Genomic DNA, 17,440 nt, shown 5'->3' with positions numbered 1-17,440 from the left:
TGTGCACAAAAGAAGGAAAGAAGTATGAGAAAAGGACAGCAGAGATTTAAGAGGGGAAAAAAAAAAATCAGAGGAGAATAACAAAGAGTAAGAACAAATACAGGTTTTACAAATAATAGCAACTGGAAAATACAGGATAATGATGTGGATTGCACAGCAATAGATCAGGTGAAATGACTAAACAGGGCAGTAGAGCTAGAACCACAATAATGAGTGATAGACTTCAGAAGTTAGAGGTAAATAAATATTAGCTGACAGAAATAAAGTAATAACCCACCTAACAAGCACTAAAAATATGTATTGGTTCTTTATAAAAACATTCACATGAGAGATGAAAAACCCTCTAACTACTATCTCCTGCATCATAGTCATAGAATCATAGAATAAGGTTCAAATTGGATATCAAGAGAAGATTCTTCACTGGGAGGGTGGTCAAACACTGGAACGGGCTTCTCCACCCCAAGCTTGCTGGAGTTGAAGAAGCATTTGGACAATGAGGTTGGTCAAGCACGACCTGCCTTTCATGAACCCGTGCTGGCTGGGCCTGATCCCCTGGACACAGCACACATGCCGTGCAATCTCATCCAAGATGATTTGCTCCATAACCCACCAAGCCACCATTATGGAGAAATCCTCCAAACACTTTCTAGGAGCACAACATGTTGGAGTGCTTCTCTCAAGTACCTGCCAAGTAATGCATGCAATATGGGGGACAAACAAGATGAGTTTGAGATGTGCGTATGTTTGGAAGGTGATGATTTTATTGAGATCACAGAAACGTGGTGAGATGGCTCCAATGACTGCAGTGCTGTAATGGAAGGATACAGGCTCTTTAAGAAAGACAGGCAGGGGAGATGAGGAGCGGTGTTGCCCTGCTGTTGATGACCGACTGGAGTGCCTGAAGCTCTGCGTGGGGATGGATGAGGAGCTGACCAAAACTCTATGAGTTATTATTACATTAGGCTAGAAGATATTATAATCGATGTCTGCCCCAGACTACCTGACCACAAAGACAGCAGGTAAAGTCTTGTAAAAGCAGATAGGAACAGCTTCACATTCATAAGCCCAGGTCTTCAGGGGAATTTCAACCAGCCTGATACCTGCTGGGGGGACAACACAGAAGGACATAAGAAATCCAGGGGGTTCCTGTAATGCACCGATAATAACTTCTTTCTCCAAGTGATAGAAGAGCCAACAAGGGGAGGTGCTATGCAGAACCTTGTTCCCATTAACAAGTTTGGGCTTTTGGGGAATGTGAAGGTCCTTGGCCTCTGCTACCTTGACAATGACATGGTGGAGTTCAAGATCCTTAAGACAGTGAGGAGGTGCATAAGAAGCTTACAACTCTGGACTTTAGGAGAGAAGGTTTTGACCTTCTCAAGATCTCCTTAATAAAGTATTGTAAGATAAAGCCCTCGATGGAAGACAGGCCCAAGAAAGCTGATTCAAGGATCACTTCCTCAAGCCAAATATTCCGTTCTAACATACTTATTATTGATAATGGCAGTCTGCATTTATATTTCAATCTTTACTAAATTGCACCTCAGCTGTTTATTCCTCATATATCAGCAGTGACCCTCTGTGAGTCTTATTAATCCTGTAGTGGCAAATAATGAAGATTTGTCAGAGAAAAATTAATATAGCAACTGTGTATGACATCTCCCTGAAGTAGTCTTCTAGTATCAAAAGAAATTTGAGCTCCTATTTCTTTAGTTTTTATTTTCTTTTCATGTTTTTAATAAAACAAGTCTCTCATCTTGACGTAAACACTATCACATAAGGTAGTAGAAAACCTCAACAATTTTTTGGAATCATCTTCCTTTGTAAGCTAGAATTCCACTAGATACTAAGCCATATGCTTAGTATTTATATCCTATCCAAATTTATATCCTATATAATTTACTTGGCTCTGTAGAGGAATGAATATCTGTAATTTCAGAGGAGTTAATGGAAAGATTTCACAGAACTGATAATACTCTCTTTTAAGGGGACAGCAATGTAACATTTGAAAGATTCTGTAGATGGCAGCATTGGTAAAGAATTGCAGTGGCTAAAATAAGCAGTTTTCATCTCATTCCTGTGAATTTCAGCAATTCTCTTCTTAGCAAGGACGCTTTGGGTACTGTTAAACAGTTGCTGATCAATTTGCATATATATCAACAACACTAATTTTAAGTGGCCACTTAAAATTGAAAAACTGCCACATTCAAATTTAAAGGGGTTAGTTTGTATCATATACTTCTACAACAGCAATTAAAATAACTTCCCTTGACTTCAAAGCATCATACTGGAATGTGCTACCATTTAAACAGAAAAATAAAGGTAAAATAGATTTATTCTACTATACCTCATCTTCTGAATTCCAGAGCTGCGTTCTGCACAGCTCTTAAAAAGAAAGGAAATGCAAAATAGATATTTATTGTTGTTATTCACAGTTTAATGGGATTTTACTTATCAAGCAGTAAAACAATTTCCTTGATGAACAAATGAAAATTTCCCTTGTCAGTGTTTACCAGCTGAAGTAAATTTTCTAGACATTCTGATGTCCAATTCCATTATTCAATACAAAAATGCAGCACTATTTTTCAAATACCTGAGAAACCAACTGTAAAATAACTGAAGAGAATTCTGTCCCTATTTCATCTTCATAGCCACAAAGGAGGAATAAAAGTAAAAGAAACTGGCTTTGGAATACTACTTATTATAAAGATCTTTATCTTTCTACATAGCCTAGAATATTTCTTAATGTATATTTAATCTTACTGTAAGATACCGGGGGGTTGGACTCGATGATCTCTGGAGGTCCCTTCCAACCCCTAAAATTCTATGATTCTGTGAAGACATATTAATTCATAGTATGATTTAGCTCAAGGTTTTTATCATAACTAGGGAACTTATTATAAACACATGTGTGATCTGTTTGATTTGTCTGACAATGCAGGTAGACTTGCTGGTGTTACATACAAACTATTTTAATATTACCGTGTTTCAATTTTTAGCCATTTTAAGGACAACTGCAGGCTCTTACTAGCATGTTAAGTCATCAAGATCAAAATCAGAAAGATCTAAACTTTCTGATTTGTCAGTAGTAGTAAAGCTAACACCGGCCACAGACACAAGTATATATGTGTTTGTAATATTTAACTGTATAGTTCAAAATGTGAAGTAGAATACGCTGAGTTGCATATTTAACTGTGTCCTGGATTAATCATATCCAAACTCCAGTGGAAACTATTCTTGAAAAGAGAAGGAAGTGATCTGCAGTACAAAAGTAATGCCACTAAATCAGCCAAGAGTAATGTGATAGTACAATAAAAATTCAGTCATGCAGCTATAATTCCTGCAAGGTACCCAGTGCAGCACCAACAAAGAGTAGCCAGCTAACTACATAACAGGATGTCTCTGGAATTATTTTCAGACTTCCTCAGCAATAGTGAATGATTAACTGAAAATATGATAAGCACCTTACTTTGTGGAAGTGTTCAGAGATAGAAACTGTGACAAGGGTAGAATATTTCCTATAAACATGACACTTAGATTTGAGTATCTACATGTCCATTCTATGATTAGCTTAGTTGCCATAGTGGTTGATGAACATCTAGTCAGCTGAGGAAGTGGTGCTATTTAGCTGCTCAGAAGTTTGTCCAAAGGCAGATGCTCAATGCTGCTTGAGATGCTCTGGCATTTGAATGTGTATCCAAAAGCATCCAATTAGGGTTCACTGGTATGCTACAAGACCTATTGGACATTTGTGCCTTTCTGGAATGGCACATGAAGGTAAGGCGAAAGTGGCTGTGAAATAGCAATGGGTGTCTATGTTTAGGTAACCAAATGGAGCCTTGGAGGAGGATGCTCCAGATTGAGCAGAATGGCTGATAGCAATCTGTTATCAGACCAAATCTAGTTCAAGATATGATTAAGTGAAGATCTCGGTTTGGAAACAGATTCATAAAGTTTTAGATAATTTGTTCTTTATCAATTATTTTATCAGGCTGCACTGAGACACAGTGCTGCTCAGTACCCCAGTCTTTAGTCATTAGACAACTGAAGGCTTCCACTGCAGAAATGGTTCCATTGGAGGACTCTCAAACGGGGTGTTTCTTCTTGCAAGTTTCATCTTGAAAGCATCTTAAGAGCTTTACTGTGCCTGGAGGAAGCTTGGTACCAAAGTTAGGCATGGCTTAAACATTTGTAGCTCTTGCTTCTATCACATATCTAGTGATCAGGCATTCACTTTCATTGTCAACCAAATGCTTGAAATCATCTCTCTAAAAATATAATACCTCTGAGCTATTGGGTATGTAAGGTTTTCTTTGTTTCTTTCTTCCTTTTTTTTTTTTTTCATTAATCCCCTATGTCCTCTAATCTCTTGTAGGAAAATATTATATAACTACTGAAATGCAGTACAGTATTGTTTGCTGGCCCCTTTAGCTTATTCTAAGCACTCCTCTCTTACTATGTATCATACGGAGGTCTACAGTTCAGAAAACCAGGGGTTTCTTTGGGGATTTAACCATATGCTCCCAGATGTTACTTTCTAACTAGACACATAGTCAGGAAGCAGTAGAGATTACAACTCCACTTCAACAAATATAACTGGAGACTTCACTTACAAAATTGCCATCGCTTGTTCCAGTGTTGTTGAGAATAATGATTACCTCAGTCATCTCTTCAGAGACAAGGCTTAGTAATGGCTGCAGGTCCAGCAAAATTACAAGTTTTGTGAATTTGTTTTTCTAACTCTTATATTAGAGTTGTGCTAGTAATCTTTTTTTTTTTCTTTTTTTTTTTTTTTTTTTTGTGAACATGATCTAATTCCTGTTAATGCACTAAAAATGGAAATTAAACTGTTTGGGGTTTTTTTGGTACATGAACTAGTTTGTTGGCTATGTATATGTTAGCTCCTCAAAGATTAAATAAACAGTGATAACTGAAAAGAAAAACACATTTCAGTTTAGATAAATTACAATTTTTTATTTTATTTTATTTTTTTTACTTCATCCAAACAGCTACTCAAAGGAAAGAGAGAAAGAAAGATGGAAAGACTGAGAGAAGGAAGGATCAGTAATCTTTCAGCTGCAACCTTAAACAAATAGCAGCTCAAGCAGCCACATTTGTTTATTTGCAAAATGAAAATAAAAGTGCCTGGTCAAGCTTCTCACTCTATTAAGGAACCAAAACATTGAACATCTGTCACTTCAAAGGTTTCAGACAACTGTTTAATGCCATTGAAGTGCTAGTGCAGCACTCTACATGCCAGATTCCTGAGTGCATCCTTCCACTACTTCCTGGTGGTTTGTCTTCTTGGTCTCAGACCTCCTAGAAGTGATGCAGGTGTCCAGCCTCAAAGGCAGATCTGCTAAGAAGCCTCAGCAGGAGTATATTTTTCCACTTTGCTCAGGAGTAGCTTTTAAATAGAGGCTCTTGTTCTTGATCTCCGGTTGAACTGCAGCAGCACAACATCCATGCCTTACCTTGTAGTGGGCCATGTTGATCTGGACCCGGATCCCAATTCCGGGCTGACTTATGGCCTTGACCTTAGCTCTGCCTCATCACCCTGGCCCAACCTGGATCTGGAATCCAGAGCTGACCATGACTGCTCCTCCAGATCTTTCCTGCTCACATCACTCGGGGCTTACAGACCTCAGCCAGGCTGGTGAGGCCTCAGTTCTGATAGCCATGTTATCAGTCCAGGCTTTCATTGCTCCCTGACAGCAAGCCTGGCTTCTAACAGTACTAAAACAAAATAAAACAAATACTGAAGCAAAAATTATGGTAGACAGTATATTTATGTTCATAGGTGATAGATTTCTGTGAAAAATCTTGTTTGGATTGTTTATATATAGAATGAAGAAAAACAAATTAGTATGGCAAACTAGTATAGCTTTGGCCTTGCCAAACTCAAGGCAAGCATTCATTCATCTTGGCTTGTCACAGGGACATTCATCTCCTCAAAGAAAGCTATCACGCTGGTTGTGCATAATTTAGCCTTGTCAGTATCTTGTCCTTTATGTGCTTTGATATTGCATTTAGAAATATTTTTCTCCGTTATAGTTGCTAAGTGAAGTGAGGTTGACTAGGCAAAATGTCCCTGCATCAAATCTTCTTGCCTTTGTTAGAGAATGTGATGTTTTGCTTTCCATGAATCATGAGGAATCTCTTGTAATCACTGTGATCTTTCAAAGCTTATCAATTGCAAGCAGCATTGTGGTGTTATTGGAATTCTCAGGCAATCCCCTGCCTTTGCTTGCCCAATTGACTGACGTGCTCCCATCTTCTTCCCCTGCCACAGAGTGTGTTTCACTTCCCCAGGCTTTGCTACCAGACTCCGGGACCTGGGAGGCTAGAGCAGACCTTACCAGTTCTGAAAGGCAAACTAGGCTTTGAGTATTTTGGCTTATTCCATGTCTTATGTCAGTAGGTCCCTACTCCATTGAGGAGAGGCTTCACATTTTCCTTAGTCTTTTTGTTGGAAGTCTTTCTTGTTTTCCTCTGCGTCCCATGCCAGTTTCTATTCCTGCAGATTCCTAATTCCTGTTACAGGTGTTACAGCACCTGTTTTGCTCAGGTGCTGGCTCTATAATCCTGTTGGGTAGCCCATCCCTGCTTTCACATCCTCTATGCTTTCTTCTTGGTGTTTTATCTCACTTTTTCATGTTGATGGTTACATCTTCTGCTGCAGAACTTCTTCATGGACTTTACGACAGAATGTGCTTGTGTAAGTTTTGAGGCAGCAAGCTGCATGAATAAATTATTACACTGTAATTCCTGAGGCAGTAGGTTGGGATGTGTACAAGCAATTCTTCAATAGTGGGAACTGAGCTGCAAAAATAACCTAGAAATCTTTGTTCATAACAGCAGTTCCTTAGGACAGATGAGCATGGGTACTTCAGGGAGAGTAGAAGAAGGGACACAAAATGTGTTGGATGGAAACAAATGCAAACTTCAACAACAGTAGTTGCAGAAACTTGCTGTGTCTTCCTGTAGCCCTAGTTGATCTGAAGGGATTTAGAGTTCAGTTGTCTTGGTGCTATTCAGAGATGCATAGCTTCATTGGATACTAGTAATCAGATTCAAGCAGTGGTCTGATACAGAACAAAAAGGTTTGCTTAAATGCCTGTTGTGCTTACATATACCATGCAGTGCTGACTGCAGTAATGAGTAATGCAAAAGTTACGCAGTAGAGGTCCTACAAATTTAGCTTAATGAACTGGCAAAGGCATTCATTTATCTCAGTTGTTTTAGCAGAGTTTCTCTGGAGCAATTGTGGTGTGCAAGTTTTGCCAAACTTATTTTCTTATCTTAGGGGGGAAGGTTTTTGCCAGGAAAACAAAGCTGAAGTATCATCTCAGCTTTTGACTTAATGTGTTAGCTTTGAACTTGCCTGCCATAAAAGCAAATAGAAAATCTTAATTGTCTTATCTTTCAGCTTAAAAGCTTGTCTACTTATAAATGCAGTGTTGCAAAAAAAATGAGATTTTATTCTGATCATCACTGTATGCTGCAGTAGAATTCCAGCCTTTGGTTTCCTTTGCCTGTCAAGTCAGATCCTTTGTCGTGCATTCAATCAATATTTACAGGATTTACAGGATAATTCACAGGCAAATTAAAAGTTATTCTGACACTTTCTGTAGTCAGTCCTGTTGCAAAATATGACATTGTTTTCTGACATTTGTTCAGATAGTTTTATTGGGAATAGCAGCATTTTTTAGCAAAATGGAAATAAAATATCTACAACTTTAAAGTTCATAAAGTAAGCTTTAGTAATACAGTATATTAAATTGAGTATTTTACTTGATATCCATCTGGATAGTGATACTGCCTTTCTAAGGCATTTTGGCATTTGTTGCTGAGATTTTTTAATATTGCTTGCAATAAGGACATGAGTTTAATTCACTCTGAGTGATAATATAAAATCACCTTTTTTTCATCTTTGTTCTCCCTCTGCTCCAAGGCTTTTTATCGTGTCAGTCATTATTCTATATCTGCTAATGATAAGCAACATAGCATTTTACCTGCTGCATTTTGCTTTTACCCTAGTTGTTGTCCATGCTTCCTTCATAAGCTGTAAAGAATTAACTACACTGGCAAAGTAAAACTGAATCTGCCATGAAGACCTGAAGATGCACTCCACTTAGTTTGACCTCATAAGCAGCAGCATATTTTAGTATAAGATTGACTGCTGTGCCACATTTATTCCATATGTTAGTCTTGCTGTGCAAAAAAAATTGGTAGAAGACTGACTGACTGCTGCAGAAAGCAATAATGTCTATGAACAAAATGAATTATTATTTCAGAGTGATTTTTAAACATGAAGCCACCAATGTATGGACTGAATCTTTAGCTGCTACTGGAGAATATTGTCTCTTATCAAATAAAAAAATACAAGCACGTAAAAATGTATGAAAATTACTAACATTAAGTTTTATTTTGTTTTGTCTTTTGTAACTGATAGTGCTTTTAAAATTTTAATGGTATACATTGCATCACTTAATCTGATTAACAAGTTTTGTTAATATTATCTTACTCAATAATTGCTGCTCTTAGGACACCATTTTTAGTACTATCATCTTTTAAGTATAGATGCCAGAAAATTCTCATTTCTGACAAAATGTATTACTAAGGACATTGTACAGCCTTGATATCACAACTGCTATTTGATGCATAAAATGGGGGTGTGGTTAGTAAATGCAAGGTGTTTGTGTAAGAATATATGTGTAGGTTTAGTAGCAGATTTTCAGAAGTTCTGTTCTAATCATTAGGCCATTTCATAAATTCACTGTAATCAGTTTTACAAACGTTGAAACTTTTAGACTTAACTGAGATTGCATGATGTTAATTAAATCTATGCACATTCCTTGGAAGTCTTAGCTGTAACCTAGGGGGGAAAATAACTGAAAGGGCAGCTGTGTTGTTACTTTCTGAGGCATCATCAAGTACTGACAACAGACGAGAGATCTGAATCCTGCATAATGCTGCATCTGTCTGCTGGGAACAATCCACCAGGAACACCTTGAATCCTGTTCTGAGGGAGGCTGTTTGACAAATAGAAAAATTACATGTCTTGCAGCATGCTACCTGTATACCAGTCTAACAATTAAGGCCCATCTGTGATAGGCAGTTCAGGGTGCAACTGGATGAGAATTGAATTCAGAGGCAGATGCTATGGAGAAAAAGCTTAGTGTTCAGACATTTAGTACTGCTGTTAACTAAATAGTGAAAAGAGCTTATTAAACAAAGATCTAAAAGTACTCTGCACATCTGAGTAGCTTGACTATTGTGGTCACCACTAGTGTTGCGGTGTTCCACTAAGCCACAAATACAGGAAGCCAACAACCACACAATAAAAATAAATTAGTTTAGAGGAGCCTCTTCTTCTCCAGGGTGAACAGACTCAGCTCTTTTTGTCTGTGTAGTAAATAAATGACTGTTTATCTTGACTCTCACAAAAGTACTCTTGCTTAAACTTTTATAAAATGTAAAAATAACACTTGCATTTCTATGTAATTGAACAGTAATCAGATCACATTTTGTTTGCATGAAAACTGCAGGTTAGATTGTCAATGAAAATAGGGGCACCCAGAAAACAAAATGGCATTCATCTGTTGTTACGTGACTTTTATTCTGCATCTTCTTTTTAGTCTTCAGGAAGGAAAGAACTGGAAGTACATGTTCAGCATACATGAACTACACAGAATACCCTGTAGGCAACTAGTGTCACAATGATATAGTATTCTCAAGTATCTTTCATAAGAAGACATTTCCTCCTATATTTTCAGATATTTCCATCAGTGATCCATCTTTCCGAAGTAACGAATCATCATGGATGTCATTTGCACCCTTTTATATCCGACATAAGACCCATATCAAACTGCAGTTTCAGCCTCTTTCTCCAGATGGTATCCTGTTTTACACTGCACAGCGTTTGGGTACTCAGTCAGGTAAGGATACTCCCAGTTTTAGAATTAGCTAGAATTATATACCCAGTTGCTTTTCTGAAGAAACAGCACAAGTCTTATGAGGAGTGGCTGAGGGAAGTGGGATTGTTTAGTCTGGAAAAGAGGAGGCTAAGGGGAGACCTTACTGCTCTCTATGACTACCTGAAAGGTTGCGGCAAGGTGGAAGTCAGTCTCTTCTACTAGCGATGGGGCAAGAGGGAATGTCTTGAAGTTGTGCCAGAGGAGCTTAAGGTTGGATTTTAGGAAAAGTTTCTTCTCCAAAAGAGTGGTCAAGCACTGGAATGGGCTACCCAGGGAGGTGGAGGAGTCACCATCCCTGGAGATGTTCAAAGAATGTTTAGATGTTGTACTGAGGGACATGGTTTGGTGGGCAATGTTGGTGGTAGGTGGATGGTCAGACTGGGTGATCTTGGAGGCCTTTTCCAACCATAGTGATTCTATGATTCTGTGAAGTGATGTTAAGTCCCTGTAACTCATTGTGAATAATCACGTTCATGAGAACAAACACATATAAGAAAATTTTAGATGAGTCCAAAGCCAACAAGGATTTAATGAAGTTGATTCAACAAACCATTTTCTCCTGAAAAGCAATAGCATCTTCAACAAATGTAATCTTCAACAGGTGTTTACTGGTACTGCTTCCATAGTTGTAGTGCAGCAACACTAGGATTCACAAGCTGAGAGTTTGGCCAGTATTTTAGAATGAACGAAACTAAAGCAGTATAAAAACAGATAAAACTGAAAATATGCAAAAGCAAACTGTGAAAGAGCACTAAGGTTCATCAGAAGTTTAACTGTTTCTTCTATAGTACTGAAAAGTTTGCTGGCGCATGCAAAAAAAAAAAAAATTGAAGTTCTGCATTTTCCAGATATACAGAATGAAAAACATACTTAAATAAAAGATTTCTACTGTTTATAAAATTTTAAATTTTAAATAAACTTTTAAATTTTACTGAGCAAACATTCCTAAAACTTCATGCCAAAAATGTAATTTGCTGGCCATTGCAGATATATTTTAAAATTTGGTCTTTTAGATGTATATTTTCTGCACTATATTTTATTAATGTATCTCATCTTTACATTGCATTTATGTGATGTCTTGCATGTTTTTAAACAGAAGCATCACAAATCATTCGTAATGTGATGTGAGAGCAAATGCTCAATTGTATTAAGCAGAATGTTATGCCACAACAGGGCTTTGTGTGATTAAAAAAGTACGCAACTATTGATCATATATTTTTTTGTTTCTTCACTCAAGGCCCAGAGCCTTGAGGCAATTGAATTAGCATCCTCAGATGTGCATATGTATGAACAGACATACACCCAATTTACTACCTTCCTATTCTATGCACAGCTGTTTTGGCAGGCTGCTGTTAGGTAAGGTTGATAATATATCATAGAGTGCTGGCTTGTCTTGTTCCAATTACAACCATATATGAAGAAGCAGCTTTAAAGAAAAATAGATGGCACATCTGTAATACAAACACATTTATTTTCAAAGAACTATGTCTTCTACAATGAATCTTTTATAATTCTATCACTCAGAGGCCAAATTCTGAGACTCTCAGTGCATAGTTCTCTCCTGTGTAAACTAAATCATTACATGGGCCATGAAAAATAGATGAGAAAGAAAGGATCTCTCTCAAAAGAACCCTGGAATAGTCAGAGGTCATGGAAATAGCTATCATATAAAGAAATTAAATATCTCTTTGGCAGCATCAAAGAGAGAGCTCAGCCTGTTTAACTCGGGCCAGGAGTGGTTTAGCATCTGTGTGCCCTCATTGCCCTTCAGGAATGTTTAGTTTGTGCAGAAAGGCATATTTTCTTAAAATCAATCTCTAGAACCATATGAATTTCATTTCAAAACAAAAAATGTCTTCTGTAGCTTAATTTACTTTCTTTACACATTTCCCACTACCTTTTTCACTGCCCCGAAGTTTTAAAAGATTTAGGAAAAGCTAATCGTGTGGCCCTTGATATTTGCCTTAATCTAATCCTGTCAAATCCAGACAGAATTAGGCTGATGAAAGACTCAGAAGTATTCTTAGCAGCCAACAGATGTGAAAGAGCTTTCTGGTGGGGATTAGTTTACAAAGCACTTTGTATAAATCCTTTTCTTCTGTGCAGTTATATAAGATTTAATAAATTGATTGTCCAAACCACAAGATCTTTTTCTAAATTTCTTAATAGGGAATAATTAGAATATTTTTCTTCTATTTTTCTTTTTCTTTTTTTCTTTTCCTTTTTTTTTTTTTCATTTTTTTCCCCTTTCTCTTTTCCTTTTCCTTTTGTTTCCTTTCCTTTTTCTTGTTTTTTGTTTTGTTTTGTTTTGTTTTGTTTTCCTCCTCTTTTCCTCTTTTCTCACTCAACAAAGTCTGCTTTGTAAAAGAAAGGAGATCTGACTCTGCAGCTAATATAGGAATGATACTGAGTTGTAGCATGTCACACTGACACAGTTGTGCATTGGCTTATTACCTGATGTGAATAGTACATTGGGACTTTCCCTGTAAGGGACTTCAGGGGCATATTCTCATCAGAAAAATGCATTAATAGTTAAAGAACTAACCACCAGTCTCTGCTTGAAATATTTCCTTCTTGTTTTGTTCTTTTCAAAAAATATTACACACATTTCTAGAAAAGGGTGGATAGTGTGTTTATTCAAAACTTGATCTGCTGATTCCAGTCTCCACTCCTCTAACAAAGTGATTACTTAAACACACCCATTTAAAGCACTAGAAGACATCTCACCAGTCTGTTAGCAGAAGTTCCCATAATTCTGTCAGTCATGGGCCTTCTTGCTTTGACAACTGTTTCTTGACTCAATACTAATATTAATATTATTAATAATTAACTAAATTTGTGCAGTTCTTAAGAAAGTTGTTCCAAAGTCTAGCAATATTTTAAATAGGTATATAGTTGTTAATAAGAAGATGGGAAGTGGGGAGGGCAGAGCAGGCAAGGCAAGGAAAAGGAAAAATAAAAAAGGAAGAAGTAAAGGTCCAGAATAAGTGAACTGTATCACATATCTTAGTTTGGAAACTTGCAGATAGGAAGACAAAGAGCTTTTTCCCCTGCTTTGATTGCTTGTTGTACACCAGCAAGGTAAACACGTGGAAAATGTAGATAGCTGTATGTGCTGCTTCTGAGTGATATCTCTGCAAATACAGCATCTGGAGTTCAGCTAAGTGTCAGTAAAAGGCCAAGCCACTTTACATTTTACAAGTGAACTGTGTCCCATTTCTACTAATAAAGGTGTGAGAGCCCCATTTAATAGCTTTTAATTCATCTGGATGCCCAGCAGATGCTTGAAGAATGTATAATTTAGTCATTTACATGGAAACCACTCTGCATACTCAAAGACCTTGTCACTCTGGGTAAAAAACATTGAAGAGCATTCATTTTTCATTAAGTCATACCACTACTAAAGCTTTATATTTGTTCATAAAAGTGAAATATGCTGCAGGCTGCCTGCACAACTCAAGAGTTGAGGCCAAGGAGCTGAAAAGGTTTGTTCTGTGATGAGATGAGAAAGAACAGTTATGCTGGGTGACTAAGAAGGAAGTCAGGTTAATAAACAGAATAGGGTGACTCACACTAAATTTAATACTCAACATTTGCAACAACAGTGCTCTGTCTCCTTTTATCAGGAATATGCCACCTGCCTGGTCTGAAAAACCTCAATTCCTGATACTTAAAGCATTTCAATTTAAGAACCTAAACTAAGAGAAAACGATTATGGTTGTGTGATGTCTACGTCATTTCCTAAGACATTTTTATGGTGAAAATTCAATCATGATATTGGATAAAATCCTTTGAAAATACTCAGAATTGCTGGAATACTTACACAGAGAAGAGTAGAAAAGTATCTTACAGTGACTAGGTTGGCTATTGGTGTCCATGTTTCTGTAGGCAAGAGGGGCATCATTTTTGCTTTTCATCTGATTTTAAGATGGTTCGTATAGACTAAACTAGCAGTCTGTGAAGCAGAATTATTCACTTGCTTATGTGATAGAACAGCCATCCCCTTGTCCTTATGTCTGTTGTATATGAGGACTCATGGCAAACTGTAGTGGAAATGCAAAGTCCCGGCGTGAACCAGTGACTGAGCACCTGGTGGGAAGGCAGGACCAACCCAGGGAAGCTCAGGTGCATGCAGTGCTGCTGAGTGACCAGAAGGGGTGGATCCTAGCTCCACCCCTTCCCAGACCTCATGTAAGAGTTAGTAGTGGAGGCAAGAGTGTCTTGCTAGAGCTCCCTGCCTGAGACCTTCTAAAGGTAAGTAGCTTTTCTTCCTTTTATTCTATATCTCTGGCTGCTGTGTTTGGGCTCATCCTCACTTGCTGTAGCCTAGAACTTTGCTACCCTGCTGTCATTGTTGTGCTTTCCGTTGCACCATAGCGTTACAACATTTTATTATAGCATTGCACAAGCAAAGCAAAAAAGAGGCAAGTAAATTGAGATTGCTTGACAAAGGTGACTCATGCTAGCTGCTGAAATATGGTAGCATGATAGTGGTGTGTAAATGAAACAGAAAAATCTTTTCGTTAAGAACAGCATTTTTGAAATGTGAGACTGAAAAGTTTAACTTACGAAGAGAAAATAGCCTACTCCTTGTGGATGAATGAACATCATGGTATCTGAAGATTGTTCTGGATCCTATCTGCAACCTCTGCTCTGGGATGGTGCTCCAAGCAGAAGGTAGAATATACCAATTGACATGGAGACTTTTATCTAAATCGAGAGATTAGGGGTTCTGGCTTGATACTTGTTCTCAGACTTGCATTATCCATGAAATACAGCTCTGTACAGGGAGTATACTAATTTTCTAATACTCCATAAAAGTTTGTATGTATGTGGAGTAATTCCTATAAAGGAATGTCTAGACATTAAGGACCCTGCTATGATCATCACCAGGCTCAAGTTACAAGAGGTGCAAGAAGCTGCTGTAATCTGTCATCTGACTGATGCCTACCTGTGTGCATGCGGGTGTGGCAAAAGACAGAGTGTCCAACTAACAAGCTCCGAAAGCCAACAAGAGTAAAAAGATGTACAGTAAGCTGAAAACCATTAGAACTTCAACCTTGCCAAGGCTGGTAACTAGTAGCAGAAACTGCAGAAGAGTGGAAATCATGCTCATCTTTTCTCTGTCCTTTGTCCCTGTACAAGACTTCTTTCTGGCTTTCTCTCTTCTGCTTTTCTTTCCCTCTATGACTCTGGGACTCAGAGTGCCAGTGATCAGTAAATGTTCCTGAAATAGAAGGTGGAAGGAGAGGGGTAAGAAACAGTGTTCCTCATATGACAACTACACAAACTGGCATTCTTGCCCTCAATTAGAGGAAACAATGGTGAGGTAATAGCAATACAAGTCACAGACTGAGGGCAGCAAACAGAAACGCTGTGTCAGAGATCTGAAGGAATTAAGACCACAGTTGTTCTGCAACCATTGACTGAAGCTCTTGAGAACTGCACCCTCCAGTACTGATGAAGCTCCGAGCTCACTGAAGCCTCTGTTCCCAGCAGAAAATCACGCTGTGGAGGCTTCTGCTCAAGAATGAAGGAAGAAATAAAGCATAAGTGTCAGATGTCTTAGGAGTCTTGGTAAAGAAGCCTAGATCTTCAGTACTACAAAAACTTATTAGTGAGTTTATGACAAGCAAGGAGTCATCTCCCTGTTGCTGAGGCACATGACAACTGCATGAAAAAGGTATGTGTCACTGAAATGAATTGAAAGGATGCTTTGGAAACCTCTTCAGCCTTAAAAACCATTGGGAAATCCTCTTTACTCTTAATGGGGTGACAACCCCTCATGTAAGAGCTCAGACTTAAATCTATCAGTGCACATTAATTTACAGTGAAGTATAGGAATAAATTCATACACTCTGATAAGACAGACTTTGCCTCATTCACATATGCATGGAGCAGAAGGGCGGACTTTGAGTCACGGTGGGGAAGACACCCTAAAAGAGAAGAGCTAAAAATACCACCTGTGATTCCCTACCCACGGTCAGTCAGCCCAATGTCCTCTGATAGTACGTTCAGGCCTTCTAGGAAATGCATCATCACTAGGCAGATTTGATAGTGAATTCAGCTACTGAAGAGATCTTTGGCCAATGCTGCTGTGCAAACTTAATCCTGTCATAGCATTTTGCACCCTGAAATTCTTCTGCATGCATATGATATTTCAGAGTGAGGCACTGTTAGAATGCATTCCTAATATACAGCCTTGACACATTACTATGCAGATGAGTTTCCTGTGGTGAGTTGATACTGCTTAAGCATACTCCCCACTTAAGATAGGGATATAGAGAGACATCTGCTTGTCTAGATAGAGTCTGAACGTGAAATAGCATTGCTACTGTCTGGGAGAGTTTAAAACTGTGTGACTCTAACCTACTTACAGATTTACATACTTACTCATAGTAGAAGTTGAACATTTTTGTGATGCATTCGGAGTCTGTCATAAGAAGTCATGCAAATAGATACAACTGTGGATAATCCAGATCTCACAGCTGTAGCTGGATGAACCTAGGTGAGACTTCTCATTAATTCCTAGTTTTAGCAACTGGCTACTCAGGACACAGTTGACTTGGCCTCTGGGAACTTGGATATTGGATATGGAGCAGGCAAGACTTGAACACCTTCACGATGAAACCCTGAAAATCAAAATGATGAAGAAAAATTGATACCTCTTATAGAGTGCTCACTTCCTCTACAGAAAAGAAAAAATATTCACTTTAAAGTGGAGCAACTTTAACCTTCATTCATTTGGTGACAATTCTGAATTTGGTATTGCAAGTAAAAGTGTTTTAAACCCAGTTTCTTGCTTGAGGCAACACCTGCAATGACAACCTCTTCAATTTTTTAATTTTGTCATTCTGTTTTCCTAAACTGGGAAGATGATGGGGCAAGGTATAGTTCAGAACAGAACTGAAAGCTGTAATTGTCAAAAATTCTGTCCAGCACCCAGGGTCCTGCATGTTGTTTCAGGCTACAGTTGAGCTTAAAGAGCCTATTTCCAAAGAGGCAGAGGTAAACTTATTGAGACAGATTGTCTTACAGTTCCGTGCACACCCTCCAACAGGTTGTGCAAAGGCTTGAATGCACAGCAAAATGATGAATGTAAGTGCCTACCTCAGGAGTATCTGCTCTTTTGTGACAATGCTAATAGAGATAAATAGTCATACTAGATTAGATACTAATCTGAAAAGCTGGAAGCAAAATTGTGTCTTGTCTTGTATTTTCTAGAATGTAGGAACCAGCCCTGAAATCTAGTCCTGGAAAAACTGGGGATGTCTTCACCTTTCCGCTTAACAAAAGCAAGCTTCCTCAGGTCTTTGGCCTCAGCTAGTTATGGGATGGATTGGGATAATGCTTAACCTAAAATAGTTGCAACTACTTTGCTTCATGTTGTTCCATGCTAAGACTGCTGAGATGGGAAATTCAGAGGTCAGGATGCTTTCTATTCATTTAAAATGGTGTTG

General features: G+C 38.1%; 1 protein-coding gene across 1 annotated transcript in view; it reads left to right on the top strand.

Annotated features, from left to right (window-relative positions):
• EYS (eyes shut homolog) overlaps nucleotides 1–17,440 on the top strand; it is a 660,788-nt gene that overhangs the window by 640,648 nt on the left and 2,700 nt on the right. Inside the window, exon 40 of the mRNA XM_042829470.1 lies at nucleotides 9,780–9,941. Within this exon, the coding sequence (XP_042685404.1) occupies nucleotides 9,780–9,941 (162 nt within the window). The remainder of the gene's footprint in view (nucleotides 1–9,779; nucleotides 9,942–17,440) is intronic.

The sequence above is a fragment of the Centrocercus urophasianus genome, unplaced genomic scaffold (assembly GCF_019232065.1).
Source record: "Centrocercus urophasianus isolate 14NV4802_14NV808 unplaced genomic scaffold, USGS_Curo_1.0 seq_10, whole genome shotgun sequence".
In the NCBI taxonomy this organism is placed as follows: domain Eukaryota; kingdom Metazoa; phylum Chordata; class Aves; order Galliformes; family Phasianidae; genus Centrocercus; species Centrocercus urophasianus.
The sequence above is the reverse complement of the archived record's forward strand: the minus strand, read 5'-3'. Positions and strand labels throughout refer to the sequence as shown.